At 46.1% G+C, this 21148-nt stretch overlaps 1 protein-coding gene across 1 annotated transcript in view; it reads right to left on the bottom strand.

The window, feature by feature from the left end:
• The window catches only part of LOC8028334 (25S rRNA (cytosine-C(5))-methyltransferase nop2), a 46663-nt gene that overhangs the window by 18562 nt on the left and 6953 nt on the right, over positions 1-21148 (bottom strand). The window contains exons 4-13 of the mRNA XM_029967612.3: positions 18257-18390; positions 17384-17473; positions 17240-17292; positions 16165-16250; positions 15889-15982; positions 11587-11692; positions 11410-11499; positions 7505-7592; positions 2111-2251; positions 787-926 (exon numbers count right to left, since the gene is read on the bottom strand). Of these exons, the coding sequence (XP_029823472.3) occupies positions 787-926; positions 2111-2251; positions 7505-7592; positions 11410-11499; positions 11587-11692; positions 15889-15982; positions 16165-16250; positions 17240-17292; positions 17384-17473; positions 18257-18390 (1022 nt within the window). The remainder of the gene's footprint in view (positions 1-786; positions 927-2110; positions 2252-7504; positions 7593-11409; positions 11500-11586; positions 11693-15888; positions 15983-16164; positions 16251-17239; positions 17293-17383; positions 17474-18256; positions 18391-21148) is intronic.

The following is a 21148-nucleotide window of genomic DNA, read 5'->3' on the forward strand; positions in this document are numbered from 1 at the left end:
TTGTATTAGAGCGTTAACCTACTAGCTTGGTCTTTTTTTTTTCTCCCGGTGTATGGATTCAACAGGTGGGACAAAAAAATAAAAACAGTGCATGGCGCACTTGTGCAAGTGGATGATTTGTAAAAAGGATCACGGTTAAAAAATAGGACAAATGACCAAAATATAAATTTATATATAAAAAAAAGAAAAGTATAGCTGTGGCGCGGTTCGAACCCGCAACTTTCACGCCGCACTGAGAAGTCCCAGCTCTGTTGCCACTTGGCCACAAAAGAGGTGCGGTAGCCGCGTCGCTAGCGCAGGTTTATAAATGCAACGCCACTGCTTTTGTCTCGCGTGATTTCTCTTTCATTTTGGCTCATATTGACCTTTCCCGGCCGTAACTTTACCTGCCGCTTTTAAAGTGTAAGGCTATGATTAATTGGACACGAATGGCAAGCCTCTGTGGTCAGTTTCAGCAAGCAAACGAGGGTCTGCGCCAAGTAAAAAAAAAATGCTTTAAAACAAAAGCTTTCCTACGCCATCACACAAGACCTCCGAGCGGGTCAAGAGGTCCGTGACGGCCAAAAGTTAGAGAACCGCTGTCCTACATCCCCTGACCGAGCTCTGTAGTAACTGACAAGGTGGGACGGCTGGAAGGAGCTCCAGTTGTACCTTCGGAGCGCGTGCGCAGTCAAAGCACAATCAAAGGCACGGAGCACGAGCTGGAAGCCGGGCATCCGAAAGACCTGCCCTGACGTCTCCACTCTCATAGTGTCTACGGCATAGCGTGAAAATGCAGGGCCTGACCTCGGGGAACTTGCGACCGTCGTACGAGCACACAATCGTGTTGTTGACACCCAGCCGATGAAGGTTACCGATGATGGCCTTGCAGCGCTCCTGGTGCAACTCATTGGCAAACAGGAGCCCCGTGTTCTTCATGATGGCAGCTGCAAAACGGGGCGGATGCACCTTTAGGATTTTTGCCACCGTGCGCGAGCTAAATCGGGGCATCTATCGAACCACTTCTTCTGAATTTCCCGACTTTTTCGGGGTTTCCTCAATTATTTATTTTGAATTCTCTCGCCATTACAATAAAAAGAGAAGTCTGGGAACGACTGCCAGGGTATACTATATAAAGAAAGTAGATGATTTGAAAGAATGAAATAGAAATTATAGAGGAAAGAGGCTAACGCTGGCTTGAACAGTGTTTGTGTTTGACTACAAAGAGGTATTGTTGTTCATCAGGATTATCTTCTGCTTGCTTTGTAACAGGGCTGCTGTTAAAATCGGTTTCTATGACAAATAAAGAGTGCCTTGTGGGAAACCTCAAGGAAGTATCTCTAATAAAGCGAACTATTCCTTGAAGTTCACAGTACATTAAATAGTACTACCGTAACATCCCAAGTCATCGCTGATCCCCAAATCATCGCCTACCCTCGCTTTTAGGCAAATATTAATTAAAAAAAGAAAACAAAAAAAAAAAATCCAGTGTGATTGCCCACCCCTACAAATACCCCAACACAGGCTCTGGGATTCACGAATATTTATCCTTACTGAATGAGGCGGTCGCGGACCTTACAGTTAAAGGGCAACTCCGGTCAATATTTTTTAATTTGGGATTACGACTGTTCTCAGCTAAAGCAGTGACCCTGAATAGCAAGGTATCATTTTTTTTTCTCGATACTGTGTGTAGTTTTATAAATATCATGGGCTCTAAGTTTGGTTTAGGGCGTCTACGGCAAAACCGAAACTATCTGCTAGAGGGATGGCAACACTGATAACCAGCTGTACAGCGATGACGTGACGTCACAGGGTGCTGCGGTACGCGGTACAACCAATCAACAGCAGCTCCACCGCGACGTGACGTCACAAGGGTGCTGCGCCAGTGTTGCTTGACTGAAAGCTAACCCGCTTGCCACCCGCTAAAGAGCAGCTGGTCGCATCTTTAAAATCAGTTTTAGTGGAGTATGCAGCTTCACTCTGAAGTAATATTTAGGCTGTGACCATATTTCGTGCCACTAAATCGTTACCAGTCATTTATTTTGGTTTCCTTTCAACCGGGGTTGCTCTTTAAGCTGTCGGCGAACATGGCCGGAGAAATGAGAAAGTTGAAGGGGCCGTCCTTACGCACCGATATGGGTGGTCTTGCCGCCGGGAGCGGCGCACATGTCGAGGATCCTCTCGTTCTCCTGGGGTGCCAGGGCCATGACCGGCAGCATGGAGGCTGCCCCCTGGAGCACATAGTGCCCTGCCAGGTACTCGGGAGTGGCACCTGGCACGGACAACGGCAGAGGAACCGTGACCAGGTGGAAGGCACGTCGTCCCAATGAGGCCAGACATTAATGATTTAGGGCAGGGGTCTTCAACCATTTTGATTTCACGAAACCAATACCCACCTCGAATGGCAGTCGAGGAACCACTCTTGGTTTCAGATTAAACCCGGTAAAGTAGTGCTGAAGCCTATACAGTGTAGACCGCATATAACGTATGTCGCGGGAGTCGCGAAAATCCGCACTATAAGCGGTACCGCGTTATAACCAAAACATCAATTTTTCAGGCCAAAATACATGCCATATATAGGTGGTATTCACTGAGCCTGCAGGTTCGATTTTGCCAGGGAGCGCCACCGTCGATCCGCCATCTTCGAGGTCTCGGTTTGGTTGGCTTGGGTACGCTACGCGGTCGTCCGCTGCTAGTGTGTGCTAATTTCATATCGTTGAAGCTTCATAGAACAGAAGAGAGAAGAAAAGTTGGTCTCGGGGCGGGCCGTTTTCTTTGTTGCCGCCGAGTACCGTGTGTAAAGGCTGAACCGCATGTAAGCAATTTGGCGAGCGACGAGACGAGCGACAGCGACGAGACAAGCGACGACGACTCGCTTCGCTGTCGCTCGGTCACTCGCGCGACGTGGCAAACCGCATGAAAGCGACGGGAGCAAGCGACCAAGGCGATAAGCGACCCTTTCTAGAAATCCAAAAACCGAGCGACGCGACGACCAACCGCGAGAAATCTCCGTCGCTCGTCGCCGACTCCCGTCGCTGTCGCCATCGCTCGCTAAATCGCTTACATGCGGTTCACCCTTCTCTGTCACTCGTCGCGTAGCTCGGTTTTGGGATTTCTAGAAAACTTAGCGCTCATCGCCTTGGTCGTGTACTCCCGTCGCTTTCATGCGGTTTGCCTCGTCGCGCGAGTGACCCAGCGGCAGCGAAGCGGGTCGCCGTCGCTTGTCTTCCCGCTCGCCAAATCGCTAACATGCGGTTTTTAAATCGCTTGGGCTAATGAAAAATGCGCCGCATTTTTCATAAGCTGCGCTCTCTGTGAGCCGCACGGTATGTTTCTGCACAGGAACGAACACCGAAGGCACGACGTATGTACGACACGGCGGCGATGGAGCAACACGGTTACACGGCCGTAGTACAGAAAATCCGCTAGAGAAAAACGATAAAGAAACTAGCAAAACAAAACAAAGAGTAATCACACCGTGCTACAAAAACACTAAAGTAGAAAAATTAGTTCTTGCAAGAGCTACCGCCGTCGGCACGGCGGGCAACACGGAGCGCTTCATGGAGCCGAGGGAGCAACGCGGCCGCGGTAAACGAGTCCGATAGCGACAAAAACGAACTAAAACACACAAAAAATACTCCCACGGCGCTTCAAAAGCACCAAAGTATAAGAATAACCCCTAGTTTCGATCAAAAAGACCCTTCAAAGTTGTAAAATACTGCTAAACCACGCTCAAAAGGTCCGGCCAAATGGCATTCGCGATAGCAAGAGACCTCGAAGATGGCGACCGTGGTTAGGGAGGCTGTAGTGAGGGTGGGCGCAACTCAAAACCTGGAGAGCGTTTGCAATTTAATGGCGGCGCCTGAGGGAGAGGATTCGAAAAAGGATATGCGCCAGTGTTGCCTGCACGAGAGCAGGCGCCCGCTCTGTTGCAACTCTGTTGCTCCATGCGCCTTTCCTCCTCTCGCCTCCCATTGCAAGCAATGAGCGACTTGGCGCAGCCTCTCTCTCTTCCTTCTCGCACCAAGAATTGCAAACGTCGAGCGGAGCAAGCAAAGTTGCCAGACAAGCAGCAACGTCCAAGATGGCGGAATTTACCATTTTTCGCGTTAAAAAAATACTTAACCTATCGCAACAAAACTGGTGGCTATGGAAAAGTAATCATTTATACCTTGTGTAAATTATTCAAGCACCTTAATGGGCTTTTATGACCCGAGTTAAGAAAGAAAACGACACTTTGCCCCATAGACTCCCAGCAAAATTTAGCAATTAAATGGCCTCCATGTCCCGTGATCGCCGATCTAGCAGTTGCACCCACCCTCACTTGAGCCTCCCTAACCGTGGATGGATGGATGGATGAATACGGCTGAGCCCTTTGGATCGGGCGGTAGCTTACGCCACTTAGCCATTTTGTTTTACCATTTAAGCTTAGAATATTTAAATGTGAAATCTATATTCACTCCGCAGTGCAAAGAAAGTGAGGCTATGAAACCGTGGTGGGCGATGCCAGCGAACCTAGTGAGTGACGTCAAGTGAATGTCACCTATATGAGACAACTTACCTTTGTAAAACAAATTTATTTTATATTAGATGAAAAATAAAGCTTAGTTTGAGGAAAGTCTTTTTCACCAGACTAGTACAGTTCTGTCTCAAGTGTGTCACACATTTTGAAAGGAATTAGGGGCTTTTGCCTGGCGCAGCCTTTTAACGGCGTCGCGGGTTGCGGACGGACGTTGCGAGCGTTCAGGATTGCTAACCCTAATCACTTTTCTCCGGAGATGAAAACGCGTGAAAATTCGCATCCTTCATAGGGTACGCGCCAGTAATACCTTGAACTTGAGCACACGCATGAAATGCGCCAAATAAGAAATCTGGGCGATGTGCGAGGACACAAATGCTTGGAAATCACCACTGTAGTCGAAGTAAACAAACACGACGACACGGGCGTTTCTGCCGTCTTGAGAGCGCCGCCACGACATCGCCGCACGAGTAGGTGGATCTTCCCTTCTAGTACGTGCTGGGTAGCGACACACAACGAAAATTCACAGTCAAGGATAGCGCTTTTACGCAGAACGATGAGATGAACGCCGTCTACGACGACTATCACAACCGACGCCATGTTTGCGGATAGAAGCAGCCGGCCCGCGACCAACATGAACGCGCGCGAACACTTCTCCTCGATTTGCGATTGGTCTGTCGGTGCGGTTGTTTGTTTCTTTGTTTCCAACGCAGCGGAGGAACGCATGCAAGCGAACGACACGTGCGTGCGTCCCTCCGTCGCTATGGCAACTGAAGCCTCTCTCTTCGCTTCTCTCCACTTCTTCGAGCAATGTCCTCGCCCCGCGCCGTCAGCGCCGTTATCTACTGTCGCACAGGGAAGCGTGCTCGCTGCTCCGGTCGTCGGCGCAATCGGCGGGCTGTGCCAAAAACCGCACTATAACCGGTATTTCCCTTCGCGCGCCTGCATTTTAAGCGGTATGTAAATACATGGAGTTCTATGGGAGGCGAACCGGTGGTTTAAAAAAAACGCGTTATACAGTAAAACCTCGTTATAACAAAATGGGATATAACAAACTAATGGATATAACAAAGCAATCATAATTCCCCTTGCTTGCTAATAGTATGGAGAAATGGACATTGGCTATAACAAACTAATGGTTATAACGAAATAACTACGACCGCTCCTTCAACTTTGTTATAACGAGGTTTTACTGTACCCGGTCCTGCACTATAAGCGGTTATGTTGTAAGTGGTCTATACTGTACACCTTGTAAACACCAATACACGTGAGAAGGGGAGTTTAGCTACTAATAGTTGCGCGTCAATGGATTGCTCAGATCCACTAAATTAGTAGTACTTAGACCGGAAGAACGCTTCAGTTAGGGAGCAGAGACGATCGAGGAAATTTGGGAGCTTGGGGAAGATGTGGCGGAACTCTGGAGAATTCCCGCATTCCCTGGAACCCAATTTGAGAAGCCGAGACATAGAGGAAGTCCCCAAGGTGAGGAAGAATTACGCAAAAATAACTAGACTTGCTTTGGAGACGGAGCGCAATTTGCACCATCCAGGCAACCGGTGAGCAACTGAAAAAATCAGCCCGGTCGGAGCTTCTATCTTAGTACCTCTGCAGAACAAGCAGAGTGCTCTACCAACCGAGATGATCGGGAGTAAGCCGTCAGTAGAGCAAACGGATGAGTGTTTGATTTTCAATGGTCAGATGTTGACTATTTAGAGAAAGCTAGGTCTGTAGAGCACTCCACTATTCTTGAAGAGGTGCCGGGATTGATGCCCGGGACAGTGCTACCTACCACTGACAAAGTTACATTCAAATGGGCATGTACAGTGCTAATCACACCTGTCTATAATGCAGGAGCGTGTGGCTTTCTCCGGCGAGCACCAAACTGGTGGCACTTGTGGCAACTAATCTAGTCATGTGGGCAAAATGGAACAGTCCGCTTGAGGGGTGACCTAACCACTCCACTGGGCGCCACCGAATGCAGCAGGCTGCTTGCACGCTTCGCGCCTGCTTTGGTTCGCATATCGGCTACGTGCTATCGTGTGCGTATCAACAGCTCACTTTTCCCCGCATGTTGCTGATAAGCTCTCATGCTTTACTTTTGTTTTCTATTGCTACGGCTATCTGGCATTTGCGAAGAGCGCGCAAGCAGCCTTCCACACATTCAGCAGGCAGCCCACATCGAGTAGGCAGGACACACCTCGAGTGGACCATTCTATGTTAACCACGTGACTAGATTAATTACCGTGATTAATTACCCATCCTAAGTCCAAACCGAAACTGATAAGAGCGTAGGAAACAGCGCGCAAAACGGACGAGGACGAAGAAACACCAAGTGACGAGCGGTGCGCTCGTTACGTGTGCTTCTTTGTCATCTGTTTTTCGCGCTGTTTCCTACAATTCCCACCAACGCGCCCAATTATCTATTCTTTTATGATAGCTCGAAAAGTTGCCGTCATCTAAGAGCGACGGCGGCAACCAGACTGGTTGTGTGCTTAGCGCCGTTGCTTATAGATGGCGGTAGCTGTCCAGGTAGGTTTAAGTTGACAGACGTTTGATACCGGACACGATCCTGGGGAACCTAGCCCCTAACAGCTCCGCTGTAAAAAAGCTTTTTTGGCTAGTTTTGGCGCAGCATGCGCGCTTGGGAGCAGGATGGCGCAGCAAGAGTGGATCGGCACACAATGGCACAATTGGCGCAGTGCTTCCACCCCTTTGCATATTATCACATGTGATGGTGCCAGCTGGTACATGTGATACCGAAGCACATATGCATAGATGAAAAGGGCCAAAATCTTTTAATAGTGGGCACACCATGTACTTAGGCTGAATGCATTGGAGACTGTGTATCTAATTCGACACAAAACAGCTGAACTATAAAAAAGATATTGTGGTGCTGCTTCAAAGTAAATGACCATCCTCTTAACTGGTAACTGATTCTTCTAGAGACAGTGAGGCCATATCTGGTCCCAACAAAAATTCTAGAAAGAAAAACTGTTTGCAACCCACCCACTGGAACTTGGGAGTTGTAGACAATGAGCCCCACTTTGGACCACTTGCCCACAGGGTCAAGGTTCACACCTCTGTTGATCAGAGCCTGGACAGAAGAAGCAACCAATATGTGGACACAACAATCCATACTTTAACATCCAACAGATATAAACGAGGCCAACTTCAGAAACTTGAGCACTGGGATACCAGAAGTCCCACCACATGCCATTCAAAAGGAATCCTAATGTCTCAAATATGTTGTATATCTGAGACTGACAAATGTCACAGATGAGTATCTGAATCGAGTCTAATGCCAACTTCCATACACCATTTGCTAGACCCTCGATCCCATACAATGGGAGATAAGAGTAAGGTGATGTGAGATGAGGGCAAAAGGGGCCGTTACAAATCTAAAAATAGTAAAACAAAACAAAAACAATTAATGGAAGAGCTGCTTTTGTTGGAGAACAATATCCTTACTGTATTTCAAATATCCATAATTTAGAAAAACTGCTTATTCACTTAAACAAAACTAAGCTTCTTTGTGTCCTTTGGCCTAAAACCCCTGCATAACTCAAACCAAGGCAAAATAAAACCAGTTCAGCAAAGCATTCTACCACTTCACACAACAAAGCAGTTTCGTTTGAGATGTACATAAGCCACCCAACATTTTGTACAGTCATAATATGCCCCAGCAAACAAATAATTCAGAGATGCCCGGTCAGGTAGAATATAGGGAGCATTCACCTGCGGCTTGTGTGCGGGCTACGCGCGGTGCATTCTGAGTGCATCGCCATCTTTGGGTCCGACAGTAGGCAGCCGTGGCTGCCGCGCGGGTGCGGTTGCACCAGGACCAGGGGCACTATGCCACAAATCTCTCTCTGGTTTCGGTGACACCGGAATTTGCAGCTCCAGTATGGCGTCATGCGTGATGGTTGACTGCCGTGCCAAGTTGCAGTCGGTAGAAGAGAAAAGAGGAGGGCAAGCTTGCAGACTCCCGTTTCTTCAAGCTCCCAAGAGTCCGAACACAAAAGTGCGAGAAAGGACAGTCGCTTTTTGTGAGAAGGCAACGGGAATGGGTTGCAGGCATCAACAGGAAAAACCACGACAAAGACGTTGACAAGTACCAAGTGTGTTCGAGGCACATCGACTCGGGTAAATGTCGGCACCGTCTGCTTTTGTCAAACATCAGTGGTAAGAGTTACACAAAACTTTGCCCGTCGCTGCTGCTCATCGTGACGTGCATCGCTTGCATGTGGTTTTAACAGGCCGCGCGACAGCAGGTCCTCTTACGTCGCTTCGTCTGGAGGAATCACTCATATGTGGTCCATACTTTATGCCTAGTAGCGGCAAAAGTTCAATCATGACCAAGAGACATGCTTAAGAAACTTGAATGTGAGCTTATCCCAGGAGCGACAGAAAACCGGTATCGAAAGAAATCTTTGTTTACGAGTTCATTTCTGTTGCCCTTTAGTTTCCACTGCTCAAGCAAAAAAACTTTCAGCCTTCCCACTCTGGTGGAGAAGGAAGACCAGCGAAGCTGTAAGCTCTTCCTCTGTGTTTCTCCTTCGTCTTCGTCCGTTTTGCGCGCTGTTTCCTACGATGAATTCCCACGAACTCGCCCAACTATCCATTCTTCTACGATAGCTGTAGAGCCGTATATTGGGAGAGTTTGACCTGTGGGTGTGGTGACGAAGGCGTCGGAGAAAAGTGAAGGAAAGGGGGGAGGGCGCCGAAGAAGCAAGAGAGAAAGAAGGAAGCAAAGAGGTGACGACCCCCATTTTGACGCAACGCTGTAGGTGCCAAGCACTGTTGAGGCTCTGCGTCGTCTGCTATGGGCTTATTTTTTTTTCGCTTGAATAAAAGTTTGCGTTCAAACGTGGAGAAACTTCATTTGTTAGCTTTTTACGCCACCGAGGAATAACACTATATCATTTTCTTGTAAGAGCCTTCCAAATAAAAGGAAAGAACCGAAATTTGGATGTCGATCCCATGCGTTCCGCCGGGCGAATGAATGAAAATGGCGGCCTTCCCTGCTCAGCTGGAAGCAGCCGGGAGTTCACACGCATGCGCTCATGCCTCTCGCTCTGAGCCGCGGGCTGACTGACTCACTCGAGAAGGAGGCGTTACAGCGGCAAGATCATAGACTGGCCAAACTCTCCCCATATACGGCTCTGGATAGCTAGAAAGGTTGCTGCCATCTATGAGCAATGGCGGACACCAGACTGGTTGTCTGGTTGCCGCCGTCACTGATAGATGGCAGTAGCTGTACAGAGTTTTGTGTAGTTTTATGTCGACATTTGTTTGGTACCGGACACGAAACTGAAGAAACTAGCCTTTAACAGCTCCGCTGTAAAAAAAACTCGCTCTCTCATTGCACTTCCCTATGGCTTTCTTTTCATTGATTACAAGCGACGCGACAGGACCCCTTCTCGCTCAGTCCGTCGAAGGTACATGCAAGCGACGCACATTGCGATGAGCAGCAACAACGAGCAGTTTTGTGGAGATCCTACCGCTGATGTCCAACGAGAGCAAACGGAGCCGACATTTACCCGAGACGAAGTGCCTTGAACACACTCGGTACTTGTTGACGTCTTCGTCGAGGTGTTTCTGGTTGATGTGCGCAAACCATTCAAGTTGCCTTCTCACAGAGAACGAACCTGTTTTCTCGCATTCCTGTGTTCGGACTCTCAGGATCTTGAAGAAGCGAGAATTCACAAGCTTGCCCTCCTCTTTTTTCTTCTATCGATCGCGACCTGGTGCGGCAGCCGACCATCACGCATGACACCATACTGGCGCTGCAAATTCCGGTGTCACCGAAACCAGAGAAAGATTCGTGGCATAGTGCCGCTGGTCCTGGTGCAGCCGCGCGGGCGCAGCAGCCGCGACTGTCTTCTGTCAAGGGCCCGCAGATGGCGATGTACCTAGAATGCACCGCAAACAACCCGTATGCAGGTGAATACTCGCTATAGTGAAGGTACAAACACAACATGGCCCTCACTTGTTACTGCCGCAGCCTGCTGTGCAGAGATACAAGAAATTACTAATATATTGCTACTAATTTTGGCCAGCCTCAAATTCCAACAAATTGGGGCACTTCTATAGCTCTGAATTACAGTGAGAGTCGACTATGCGTGCCCAAATGATGTGAAATATGTTCATGAATTATGGCGTAGTGTCACCCGTTTGTGCCTAATAACAGACCCTTTCCGAAATTTAGTGCCATCTGGTGGCTCAAATAGCAGTTCAGCTTTTGCCATACTAACGGCGGTAATGAACCTGTAGCCTGCCGTTACTTTATCGGGCACTGTAACTTTTGCAAATCAATGGCAGGTGAGAATATGTTTTTCACTGTACAGTTCTTTCGAAATCTCCTTCCGTTGCCATGGTGACAAAGCTACAACTGATTAGAACTAAGCGACGCCTCAATTAACTGCTATACACCAAGCGGCTCTAGAGCCGATTGTGTACCGCCAACAGATTGGCTGTACACAAGTTAAAAAAGAATGCTTATGGAGCTTTTATATTCAATTTCTGAGTTGCATCATACAAATGCCTCAAACGTATGGGCTTTGCATCATTTGCTCAGGAGCATCTTCAACTTTGTTCACCAGTAAAGAAGGCTGCCATTAGTATGGCCCATATGCCATTCTTCAGATAATGATGATAGTAATCACAGTGGCCAGACTGAATTTCGGAAAGGGTCTACAGTACTACAGTCATTTCTAGATTAATATGAACCCCTTTAATATGGATACCTGCTGTATGGAAGAACTTTACGGGGGACAAGCACGGTAAGCATGCGCGTTTTTGTCTCATTATTACAAATGACTCGCAATGCAAAAGATGTTTGGGGAGAACATAGGTGTCCATATCAACGAAACGTGACTGTACTAGAAGCCAAGTTGGCCGGGCTCTCTAACCTGAGCAAGATCACGCCGTCTAGTTTTCAAAGAGTTGGTGCGAATGGTGACGGGGCGGTTGACCTCATTGGCCTCCAGAAACTCGATCAACTGAAATGGGAGCAACAAGTTGGCGTCACGTGAAGGGGAAAAAGAATGAGGTAACGCATGCGCCGCAAAGAGTCCGAAGGCAGTCACCTCGGCAGGAGAGAACAGGTCCATGAACTTCTGCATGAGAAACTCGTTGTAGCTGTAGTACTCGCACAAGTCCTGCTTGAGCACCTCCAAGTACTCTGAACGAGACCTGGCAAAAAAGCACAAACCATTTATTTATTCAAATGCTGTTAAAGGGGGACACTACCCCCTTTAACAGAAAAAAAAAAATTCTGCAAAAAACATTGATCTTGGAAAATTAAGTATTTACATCCATCTACATCCAGAGAGTATTCCCAGAAATTTTCACTAGTTTACACTGCATAGTTAATTGTTAAAAAAAGTATTTTCTGTTCACTGAAGCTAAAGAAAAGGTAAGGTCTGGAGCACTTTGAACAGATTTTTCTCCGTTCCACTTTTTGGTATAAATTCCAGTTTAGTCAATTTGCCGTTTGATAATGGCAATACAGGGAAGGCTCGTTCTTCACTTTTCCTGACTCAAATTTAATAAGGAATGTGGTTATGAAGTTTGTTTGACACTTTACGAATGTCTTTTATAAAAAATGGTGACATTTTGTCAGAGACACAGAAGACCAAAAAGTTGACCAATTTTGCAGAAAAGAAAATTGATCGAAATCAATGACTTTTTACAAAAAACTTTCCATAGGCGCACTTCCTAGGCATTCTGGTACATATCTAGCGAATAAAAATCTAGAATATTAGGATAGTTTTCCGACAATAGATTAACTAAACAATGTAGAGATGTGGCTGATAAAAGCTGCCCTAATTGCCTTCCTACTTAACCGACAAACCTGGAATTTTGCAATGCCCCTCTAGCATGACCACCAGCCTACCCTGTAAATTTCATTAATTTTAAGCCAAGAGTTCAAAAGTTGACCCTCCCAGGGGGTGTCACACCTTAAGGGCTCTTGTTTGAAGGCATTGCATAAAGGAGGGGAGGGGGGGGGGGGGTCATGACACGAGAGCACAAAACAGTAACAATATCATAAGAGAATACATGAAGTGTTGGAAGACCATCGCCACAGACAGAAGGTAATGATACACAAATTAGTTTGGGTAAATCTGGAGCACAGTGACAAGGAGGGTGAAACATTACGGTACTGGCACGACCAGTTAGCACGAGACATGTAAAAGGGTGCCTAGCAAATTATTATTTTGAAATTCCGACTTTTTCAGGTTTCCCATGACAATTTCAGGTGAAATTCCCTGGCCACTGTAGAAGCGGTTAAATATATAAGACCATTACAACACAAGGCATTGAGCATCGAACACCGTGAGGATCATTCTGCACAAGCCTAATCCAACTTGAATTCGCGACTCCAGCAAAACGGACGCCGCCAAGCGGGAAAACCGGGAACCAGCCGGTCCAGGTCGCTCCGCGCCCCTCCGCGTCTCTGGTGGCTTTCGCGGAGACGTGTTGTCGGCGCGGTGGCGAACAATGTAATTTGACGAAGGTCCGAATATTTCTTAAGTTTGCCTGAGTGATCATTAGTGTGGTGAAGCCTCAGTAGATTGTTTTCTTCTATTACGTGTTTGAAAGCCCGTTTACTCCACAGCACACGGTCACGTGCTTTCGAATTCTTGGATGGGGAAGAATCACGGAAAAACTTTTTGATTTCTTGTCTGTCTCGAATCACATTCAAAGTTACGACTGCTTGGTAACTGATACTGGAGGGAACATCAATGTTGCAGTCAAGTGAATGGGAAGGTTCGATAGCTGCTTTTCTTGAGTTTGGTTGTGTTCGGTTAGCTTCAAGTTTGAGCCACCCACGCCGGTCGGTGCGTTGGCTATTCATCTTTGCTGCTTTTCGCCGAAAAAGCCTCTGGACCACACTGAAGGAGTTGGGCTGATTTCGCAATTACTTGATTCAGGAAAACCTGCTCGGTGCAAATGATGAATGAGGGAAATTATCTGTTTTTAAAAGGTGGAAGACAAGTCTCGCAATGTTAGATGCTGTCACGGCATTTTGACCTATCACGCCTCCAATATTTATATTACGAGGACTTCGAGGCCAGCAGTAATATACGTCTACATTGGTCAGGTTGACCGGCCACAAAAAAGTACTAATTTTCTCCGTTCAGGATTCGAAGCAAAGTTCAATGCAGAGAGGTTCTGCGTGGATCTTCAATGAAGACCCTCTTCAGTTTGTCTCCGTGCTGCCGGCTATAGAACCATTTGGCTAAGTTTAAGTAGTATGTCTCCGCCTGTCAAATATACTTTTATTCAGCAGCTCACCTAATAGCTAGTCAAATGAGCTCATATTTCAACCCGAAGGATATACTAATATCGCTTTAGTAGAACCCCCCCCCCCCCCCCCCCCCATAGTACGTAATATAATACATAACCTGCTCGTCAAAATGACTTCTCGATTGCTACTAAAACCTGAATTGAAATACGAGTATCAGCTGCTTAGTGGGGCGCCGGCGGGTTAACAGGGTCCTTGGCTCAAGAAGCGGTTGCTTAATTTTCGAAATTTTCCTGCAGCCTGTGTTGTTGGCCGAGCAGACGACTGGAGCTGTTTCGTAAACGCGGATACGCACAAAAGCTCGATTTCGCGGACAGATAAGTCGCATGGTCGAGGCATGCGAGTTAGCTGAAAAATTACTCTCTGTGGAACAATTCTATAGTCATCGCCGCTTTCCTTAGACGATCAAAACTGATTAGTATGTTACCGTCTCTCCGGAGCCCGTAGTTTCGGTTTTGAACGAAATCTCCGAAACGAAAGTTTGACACGAAAAGAACAAAAAAACACCGGCAAAACAAAACTATGCTTTGCAAGTTTATCTGCACCGGCTACACTTAACCGTCTCAGTTCAAATACCTATAAAATTGGGCATTAAACAAAAGAAAATCAGTTAAATTGAACGCGCCACCTGTTCAGGCGGCCCGGCCGAGCCGCCGCGACCTGGACTCAGCCGCCATGTTTGTTTGGTGGTGGCGCCCCCTATAGGTCGCTGGAGTCGCGAATATTCCGAAATATTCATGTTCGCCCAAGTCTGGATGAAACAAGCACATTCTTGCCACCGACATCACCAGTGAAGAGGCCACTTCCGGAAACACAATGAATCACAACGCTCAACCACACACGTCCATAACCGAATGGCAGCACGGTGCATAGCTGCCAGATGCACCCTTGCGGATACTTTCGGCTTAATGCCTGGATTGGATTGGGGTCTGCGGCTTTCCCATTTGTTACTAAATCTAGTAGCTAATTGAATCAAGCGTAGTGTCATCCCCTCAATTCGATCCAATCCAAGGCTTGGACTAGATTTGCCGGCTGTTTCCATTGCATCGGGTGGCACACTCTTCATCGGGCGAGCAGAGCCCGCGCTCCGCCCTAAGCAGAATTTATTGCTTATTTTTTTGCCCCCAAATCCTCAAGTCTTGGCCCAAGGCACTCAACGACGTTTCCGGCTCATTTTCCCTGACTGGGCTCTCTTTTTGACAATACGGTATTCCTGACAATTCCCTGATTTTTCCCGGTAATTAAAATTTTCCTGACAATTCCCAGTTTTCCCGGTCGCTAGACACCCTGATGTAAGTAAGATGTTACAACGGGAATGAGCAGAGGCGAGAACAATGAGCATTGCAAAAGGCGGTGGGGTCTGCCTGGGGTGCAACACGCGAGAAGAGGTTGTTCCAGTCTATAATAGTATGGGGAAAAAAATAGGAGTCAAAATAGGTTGTGCTGCCTGAGATGCGGAAAACGTGAGGGGTAAATCTTGTGAGAGAGGCAAAGGCACGCTATCTTGCGGCGGACGTTTAGTAAAGGTTCAGTTCGTTCATGAGGGCGGATACAGTAATTGACCAATCGCATTTCTAAAATAAACCTAGCAGCGTGACTCTGGATTGCTTAGAGAAGAATGGATAAGTAAATTTGGTAGGGCTCCAAATGGCCTCAGCATATTCCTATTTGGGTCGAATGTATGTCTCATAAGTAGGGTTCTGTGTTTTCGGATAAATCCGAAAAATATCCACCGGTAAAATTTCGGTCAATTTGGACTTATCCGATAAACTCTGAATTTTCATGTGCAAATGTCTCTTCCCCCCCCCCAAAAAAAGAAAAAAAAGACTATTTTACAATTAAGTTTGACCAGCCCACAGGGTCAATGGTCCTCCGAAAATGCACCCAAAGCCACCTACCTACAGCAAGAGCAGCCAGGACAGACAACTTTCAAAGGTGCTCTTAGAAGATATGTGCGGTGTGACAACCTGGCACAGCTACACCTGATTTGTTAATGTGAACATTCATGCACCAGGCTTATCACAATACCCCGAACATTAAAACAAAATGGAGGCGAGCAAATGACTCGCGTGAAACTCACTTTCCCGGCTCTCGCCTGTTTGAGAAGTCACCCAGAACGTGAATGATGTCCTTGATCCTCTCGCTGATGATCGCCAAATCGGGAGGCTCGGCCTGTGTGCTTGGTTAAAGAAACTGCACCCTCACTGACGTGACTACTAGCAAGATTAGTGAAGAGGCAAGAGTAATAGAAGGAGCTCCTCTAAACTGAGAGGTTACAACATGCATCCAAAGGGAAAGGAATAAAAAAAAAAAAAGCTGCATGGATGTTGTGACTGTCTGGGCACTCAAAGGATATTCTCCATCTCGATTTCTTGGCCACTGGGAAGGGTGAAGATCTCAGACTCGGCTATGTTTGTTTTCATCTCTTCTTCGGCCAATTTCCTGAAAGAGAATTAAGCAGTTAGTTGTGTATGGATCGCCCGAAGGATATGTTTGTGCCAGTTTCGTTTCCAACTTTGAAATTACAATTTTACACTTCACACAATATTTGGAGACTTTTTTGGAATATTTCGAGGTCAGTAAAGTGACTTTATTTTCATGGGCACGACATTTTGCAAAACATGCAAACTATGGGTTTCATTAATACAATGCGGGCACAAGCTTTCGTGTTTGGAGAGATGTGATATATATTCATTACTATGGGGCGACATACTCATTACATTACAAAACATAAATGTTTTGTATTAATTTTCAAATCATGAAAACTAAATACCTTACAGTATTTGTTAAAACTTTAATTTATCATAATTAATTTTTGTCAATAATTTGTTTCTTTCTTTGACTTGATATTTGGAATTAATTCAAATTAGAGTTCCAGAGGTTGCTTAGAAGACATAAGTTGTGCTCCATTTCAGGTGTAAGTCAATCTACTCTTACATACAGAGGTCACCCTTGGGGACTGAAACTCTGGCTAAGGTTACACAACTAAAAGACTGTTTGCTAGGAAAGCTACTGTTTTAGAACATTGAATGGAAGTTAAAATGCAATGTACCCTTTTAGTTTCTTTCATTTGACACCAACATATCACCTTTTCTAAGAGTTAGGCAGCGTCTTAGGTGGTTTCTAATTGCTTGTCCTCAAATACTTGGGATTTGTAGTCTAAAGAAAGGAATTTAATTTTGTGTAAAGCTTCCTAACAACTATGATCAGTGTTGTAACATCAGACACCACAAGATTGTGATCTTCTTGATCACTGACAGGCCAAAACAACCATTTTAAAGAAAGTAAAAAAATCACGTAACCAACAAACATTAAAAAAAAAAAGAGGTACACTTTTTTAGGCTTGCTACCGGTGCAAATAAATTGATGTCCTCAACAATCGCAGCACTTAAGTAAACTTTTGTGTCTAGCAGAGAGTTACCAAAACTTACGCATCTTCCGCTTGTTTCTTCAGCAGTCTTTTGGATGCTTTTTCTACGGGAAGCTGTAAAGGCAGAAATAAAGTCAATGCATAAGCCTACAGCAAACTACATTTAACTGTACTTAAGCAATGACAAACGAAAAATTACACATACCTCTTCATCCTCACTCTCATTTTCCTCTTTGTCATCATCATCGAAATCATCTTTCATGACCATGTCTTCATCAGAGCTGTCTCCAAAAGCCTAAAAAAAAAGGTAGTAAAAAGAGCTAAGTAACGAGACCGAGAAACTGCTTCCACACACAGTAAACGTTTAGCTTCTGCGGTGCATTTTGGTGTGCCACTGTCCGTTTTGTAACAGAAGTACGGTATTCATTTGCATTTCTTCAGTGTTCCCCAAACCTAAGGGTCGCTAAAGTCTTGTTTCGTAAGGCTGTGTTGCTGTAGTAAAAATTGTGCTGTGTGCATGCTTACAAAGCAAGAAATTGGTTAGCTTCAATGGGCGTCTGGTGTCTCGGCTGTAGATGAGATATTCAGCCAGTGCGGTACCACCCCTAGCCTGGGGTCTTTGACATGCATTACGCAGTAGCGATACACGACCCCACGCCGGCCCGATGCTCATGCAGATTGAAACGAGCAAGTAAGGATTGAACACAGGCCCCAGAGTTCTGCAGTGCAAACTTTTGCTTCACGTGCTCCACGTTGCAATGCGCTAACACACTCGGCCAAAATTCCCCACACCTCTTTTTGTTTGTAGTAGCACGGGGACACGTATATTATGAAATGGTAACTGCAGCCCCTCTTGAGCTGCAACCGCACGCTGCGGTTTTGACTGAACAACCTACCACTGAAGGAAGACATCGCAGTATCAAAAAGAATGTCCCAATCCTCCAGACTCAAATGTGCAGGAAAAATGTGAAAGAACACAGCATTCTGTCTCGAAGCGGGGAACAGCTAAACAAAACATGAGGCGCACACCGTCTATGCGAGAAGACCCAAAAACCAAGTCACACTATCAGACACATACCTGTGGCTGCCCTGTGTCTGAGACGTCCTCTTCATCCGACTCGAGCAGCTCCTTTTTACTCGTCTTTGGCTTCAACCATTTCTTGTTGTCGTCGGAGAAATGTTTTGTCTTTGCAGACTGATCGGCACCACCCCCTAAAATGAAAAAGGTGCCCAACTAAAAAATATATTTTAGATTTGGAGCCTGAAAGTCTGAGTACCAAGAAAACTAGTCCCACAAGTTGATCCATTGCCAAAAGACCGCCGTACACGTGCACCAGCAGTGTAGCAAGCTGGCAAACAAAGTTTATCAAGTTTTACGAGAAAAACAGAAACTTGAACCACAAACCAAGAAGAATAGGGGCGTGATGCGCTGTCAGGCACACATCAAATGAAATTAAAGATCTATAAAAAAGGCTTTCACAAACTGGTGTTCTTGAAAGTGGCAAGCGTTAGTGATGCTAAACTATCGCAAATTCCCAAATCTGGGCGAGTCTTTTAAAGCGACCGCATAAATCGACTTGGTAATGTATGGTGCTATGATTTACCGCAGAGATGCCTGAAGATGGCGGAAGTATAGCATCAAACTTTCAGAGATTGAACTTATCTGAGTAAAAAGTAAAAAAAACGATAACTGGTTTTCCCTACCTGCGGTGCCCGTCTGCTAACTGCAAACCCCTCGACTGGTGGAACAACCGACAAACGGCGGTAGCAGCCCCAATGTCTTAAAGAGGTAGGGAAACGAAATTTCAGCGCTCATTTTCTAGCTTTAATGTGTTGCATGTTGCACCCTAACCTCAAAAATACCAGTCTTCCGTTGAAAAGCACAAGAAAACTAATTTTAAAGTAAATAAACAATCTTTTAATGTGCACCTGGTGGATGCATGCGGAGCCTATTTGGGAGGTAGTCTAGCAACGTTGTGGAATCTGCTACATAGTCGTGATGTAGCAGATTCCTTCGGAGCAGCACTGCTCTTTGGCATTTCAGCGTTTTCCTTCTTAGCTTTCCTCCTGAACTCACAAATCGCGCATTGTACCAAACGGTCCAAGAAGACGGAAAGGAAGGACTCCCTTCTTTCTCGGACCCTCGTTCGTGCAACCGGAAACAGCCATTCTCCACCTAGAAGATTAGCCCGCCGCTCAAAACTCGAACAAAAGTTGCTTTCCCCACCCCGTTCAGCCCCAAGCTGACAGTGTTGTGGAAGCTACGTGCTCCTTGGGCCAGCCACACGCTCGTCACCCCACGGGCACTCCGAACGGCTCGGTTGTAACGCGCTGACGCTACTGACAGCACTACAACGCTGACAACGCCACCAAGGGCAAAGCTGATAATCACGCCAGCCTTGCTACATCATGAATGCGGAGAATCTTTTCTTTCTGTTTTTGTTTGCGCCGGATATCCCATGATGCATCGCGCTCTCCGTTCGCTTCTCTTCGAGCGCTTGCTCGAGTGCACCGTTTGGAATGAAAAATATAGCCAATTGTTCAAAATACAAACGTGCGATTATCATTTACGGTTATTATCCGTCATGCTTGACTCAATTCCGAACAAAATCGGAATATTTCAATTTCTGTTTCCGTACCCCTTTAAGGCAGCTCAATACCTGGTATGATGACAGATGAGTGGCCGATGATTTGCCTTTGACGTCTCCAAACTTGGTGAAGCGCCTCACCCCGTGGAGGACAGCTCGCGAGCTCAAAGGCTGCCGCTAGAACTCAGTCCAAAAGCATCGATGGACAGCTTTCGTACTCGGGTACATGCCGAACCAGAGTGCAACCCCCATCCGTTCTTGGCAAGTCAAGTGCACCATAAAGATGGCAACCATCTTAAAACAGCACGGACAAAACTAGCAGAAGCGAAAAGAGAGGCGGTGACAACCAAGAACCACAAAGCGGACAACATGTAGCTAAAATTAATGAACCAACCATTGTTTTTGGGGTTTTTTTAGTTGACGTTTTGTTGGGGACAAAAAAAATCATGCACAATCATTAGAGCACCGGAAAAGCATGGACCGTTTATAATTAGGAACCATAGTCTGCTTTTGGTGCAACCAGGAGGCAGCTGCCGTAAAACGCCAAAGCTGCTGCCGTCATCTGTCAGTTGTTGCGCCAGACAGAGGGTGCGTGTTTAGCAGACGAGAGCCATAGGTAAGAAAAACCAATTATCACTTTTTTATACCTCTGTCAGACGGGCACCTAAGAGGACCTCTACATCAAAGGTCTTTAGGATTTTCAAATTACCTTTACGTTCTGCCTTGCCAGACGGCGCAAGTAAATGTCATTTAGACAATGTTTACAGCGATTAAAGTCTAGCAGCTCGTTCAAACGCATAAATCACGTTGACGCCAAAAAGAAATATTACTGTGGTGATATAAATAATGTTTAGGTTTTTCTTAAGCAAACAAAATAATAAAAAAGACAAAATGATGAGTTCAGTCAAGGGATTACAACAAAGTCCAGTTTAAGCCCAAGCAAAGTGTGTTTTGGCAATTAGCGGTAACCCTGAGCGTATCCCAGTCCTGCCCACTCAGTCAAAACATTCAGTGCTCTTGCTCCTTTCCATGCTTCGACTATGTCGTGCTCGCGCTTGAGGTTCATCACATGCGTCGGAGGTCCTCCAGCCGATCTTCTCGAAGTCATATCAGCATCCAGGTCGCCCAATGCTCCAGTGGATTCGGTGTGACCCCTTTCTACTTATGGACGCTCCTCCGTCGTTCGACATATCGCAGGACACGAGAGTGAGATATAGAAAAATATATCACAGAAAACAGTTAGCAATACACTATGATAAAATATAAAGTAGAGTATAAAGTAATTATAAAATATCAAGTAGAGAAATAAAAGCTAGATAATTATGGCTGTAAGAAAAATCGAGAGGAGGAAAACCAAAGCGGACGATGTGAGCAAGCGGGCA

Source organism: Ixodes scapularis, unplaced genomic scaffold, assembly GCF_016920785.2.
Source record: "Ixodes scapularis isolate PalLabHiFi unplaced genomic scaffold, ASM1692078v2 PGA_scaffold1__304_contigs__length_218370807, whole genome shotgun sequence".
Taxonomy (NCBI): domain Eukaryota; kingdom Metazoa; phylum Arthropoda; class Arachnida; order Ixodida; family Ixodidae; genus Ixodes; species Ixodes scapularis.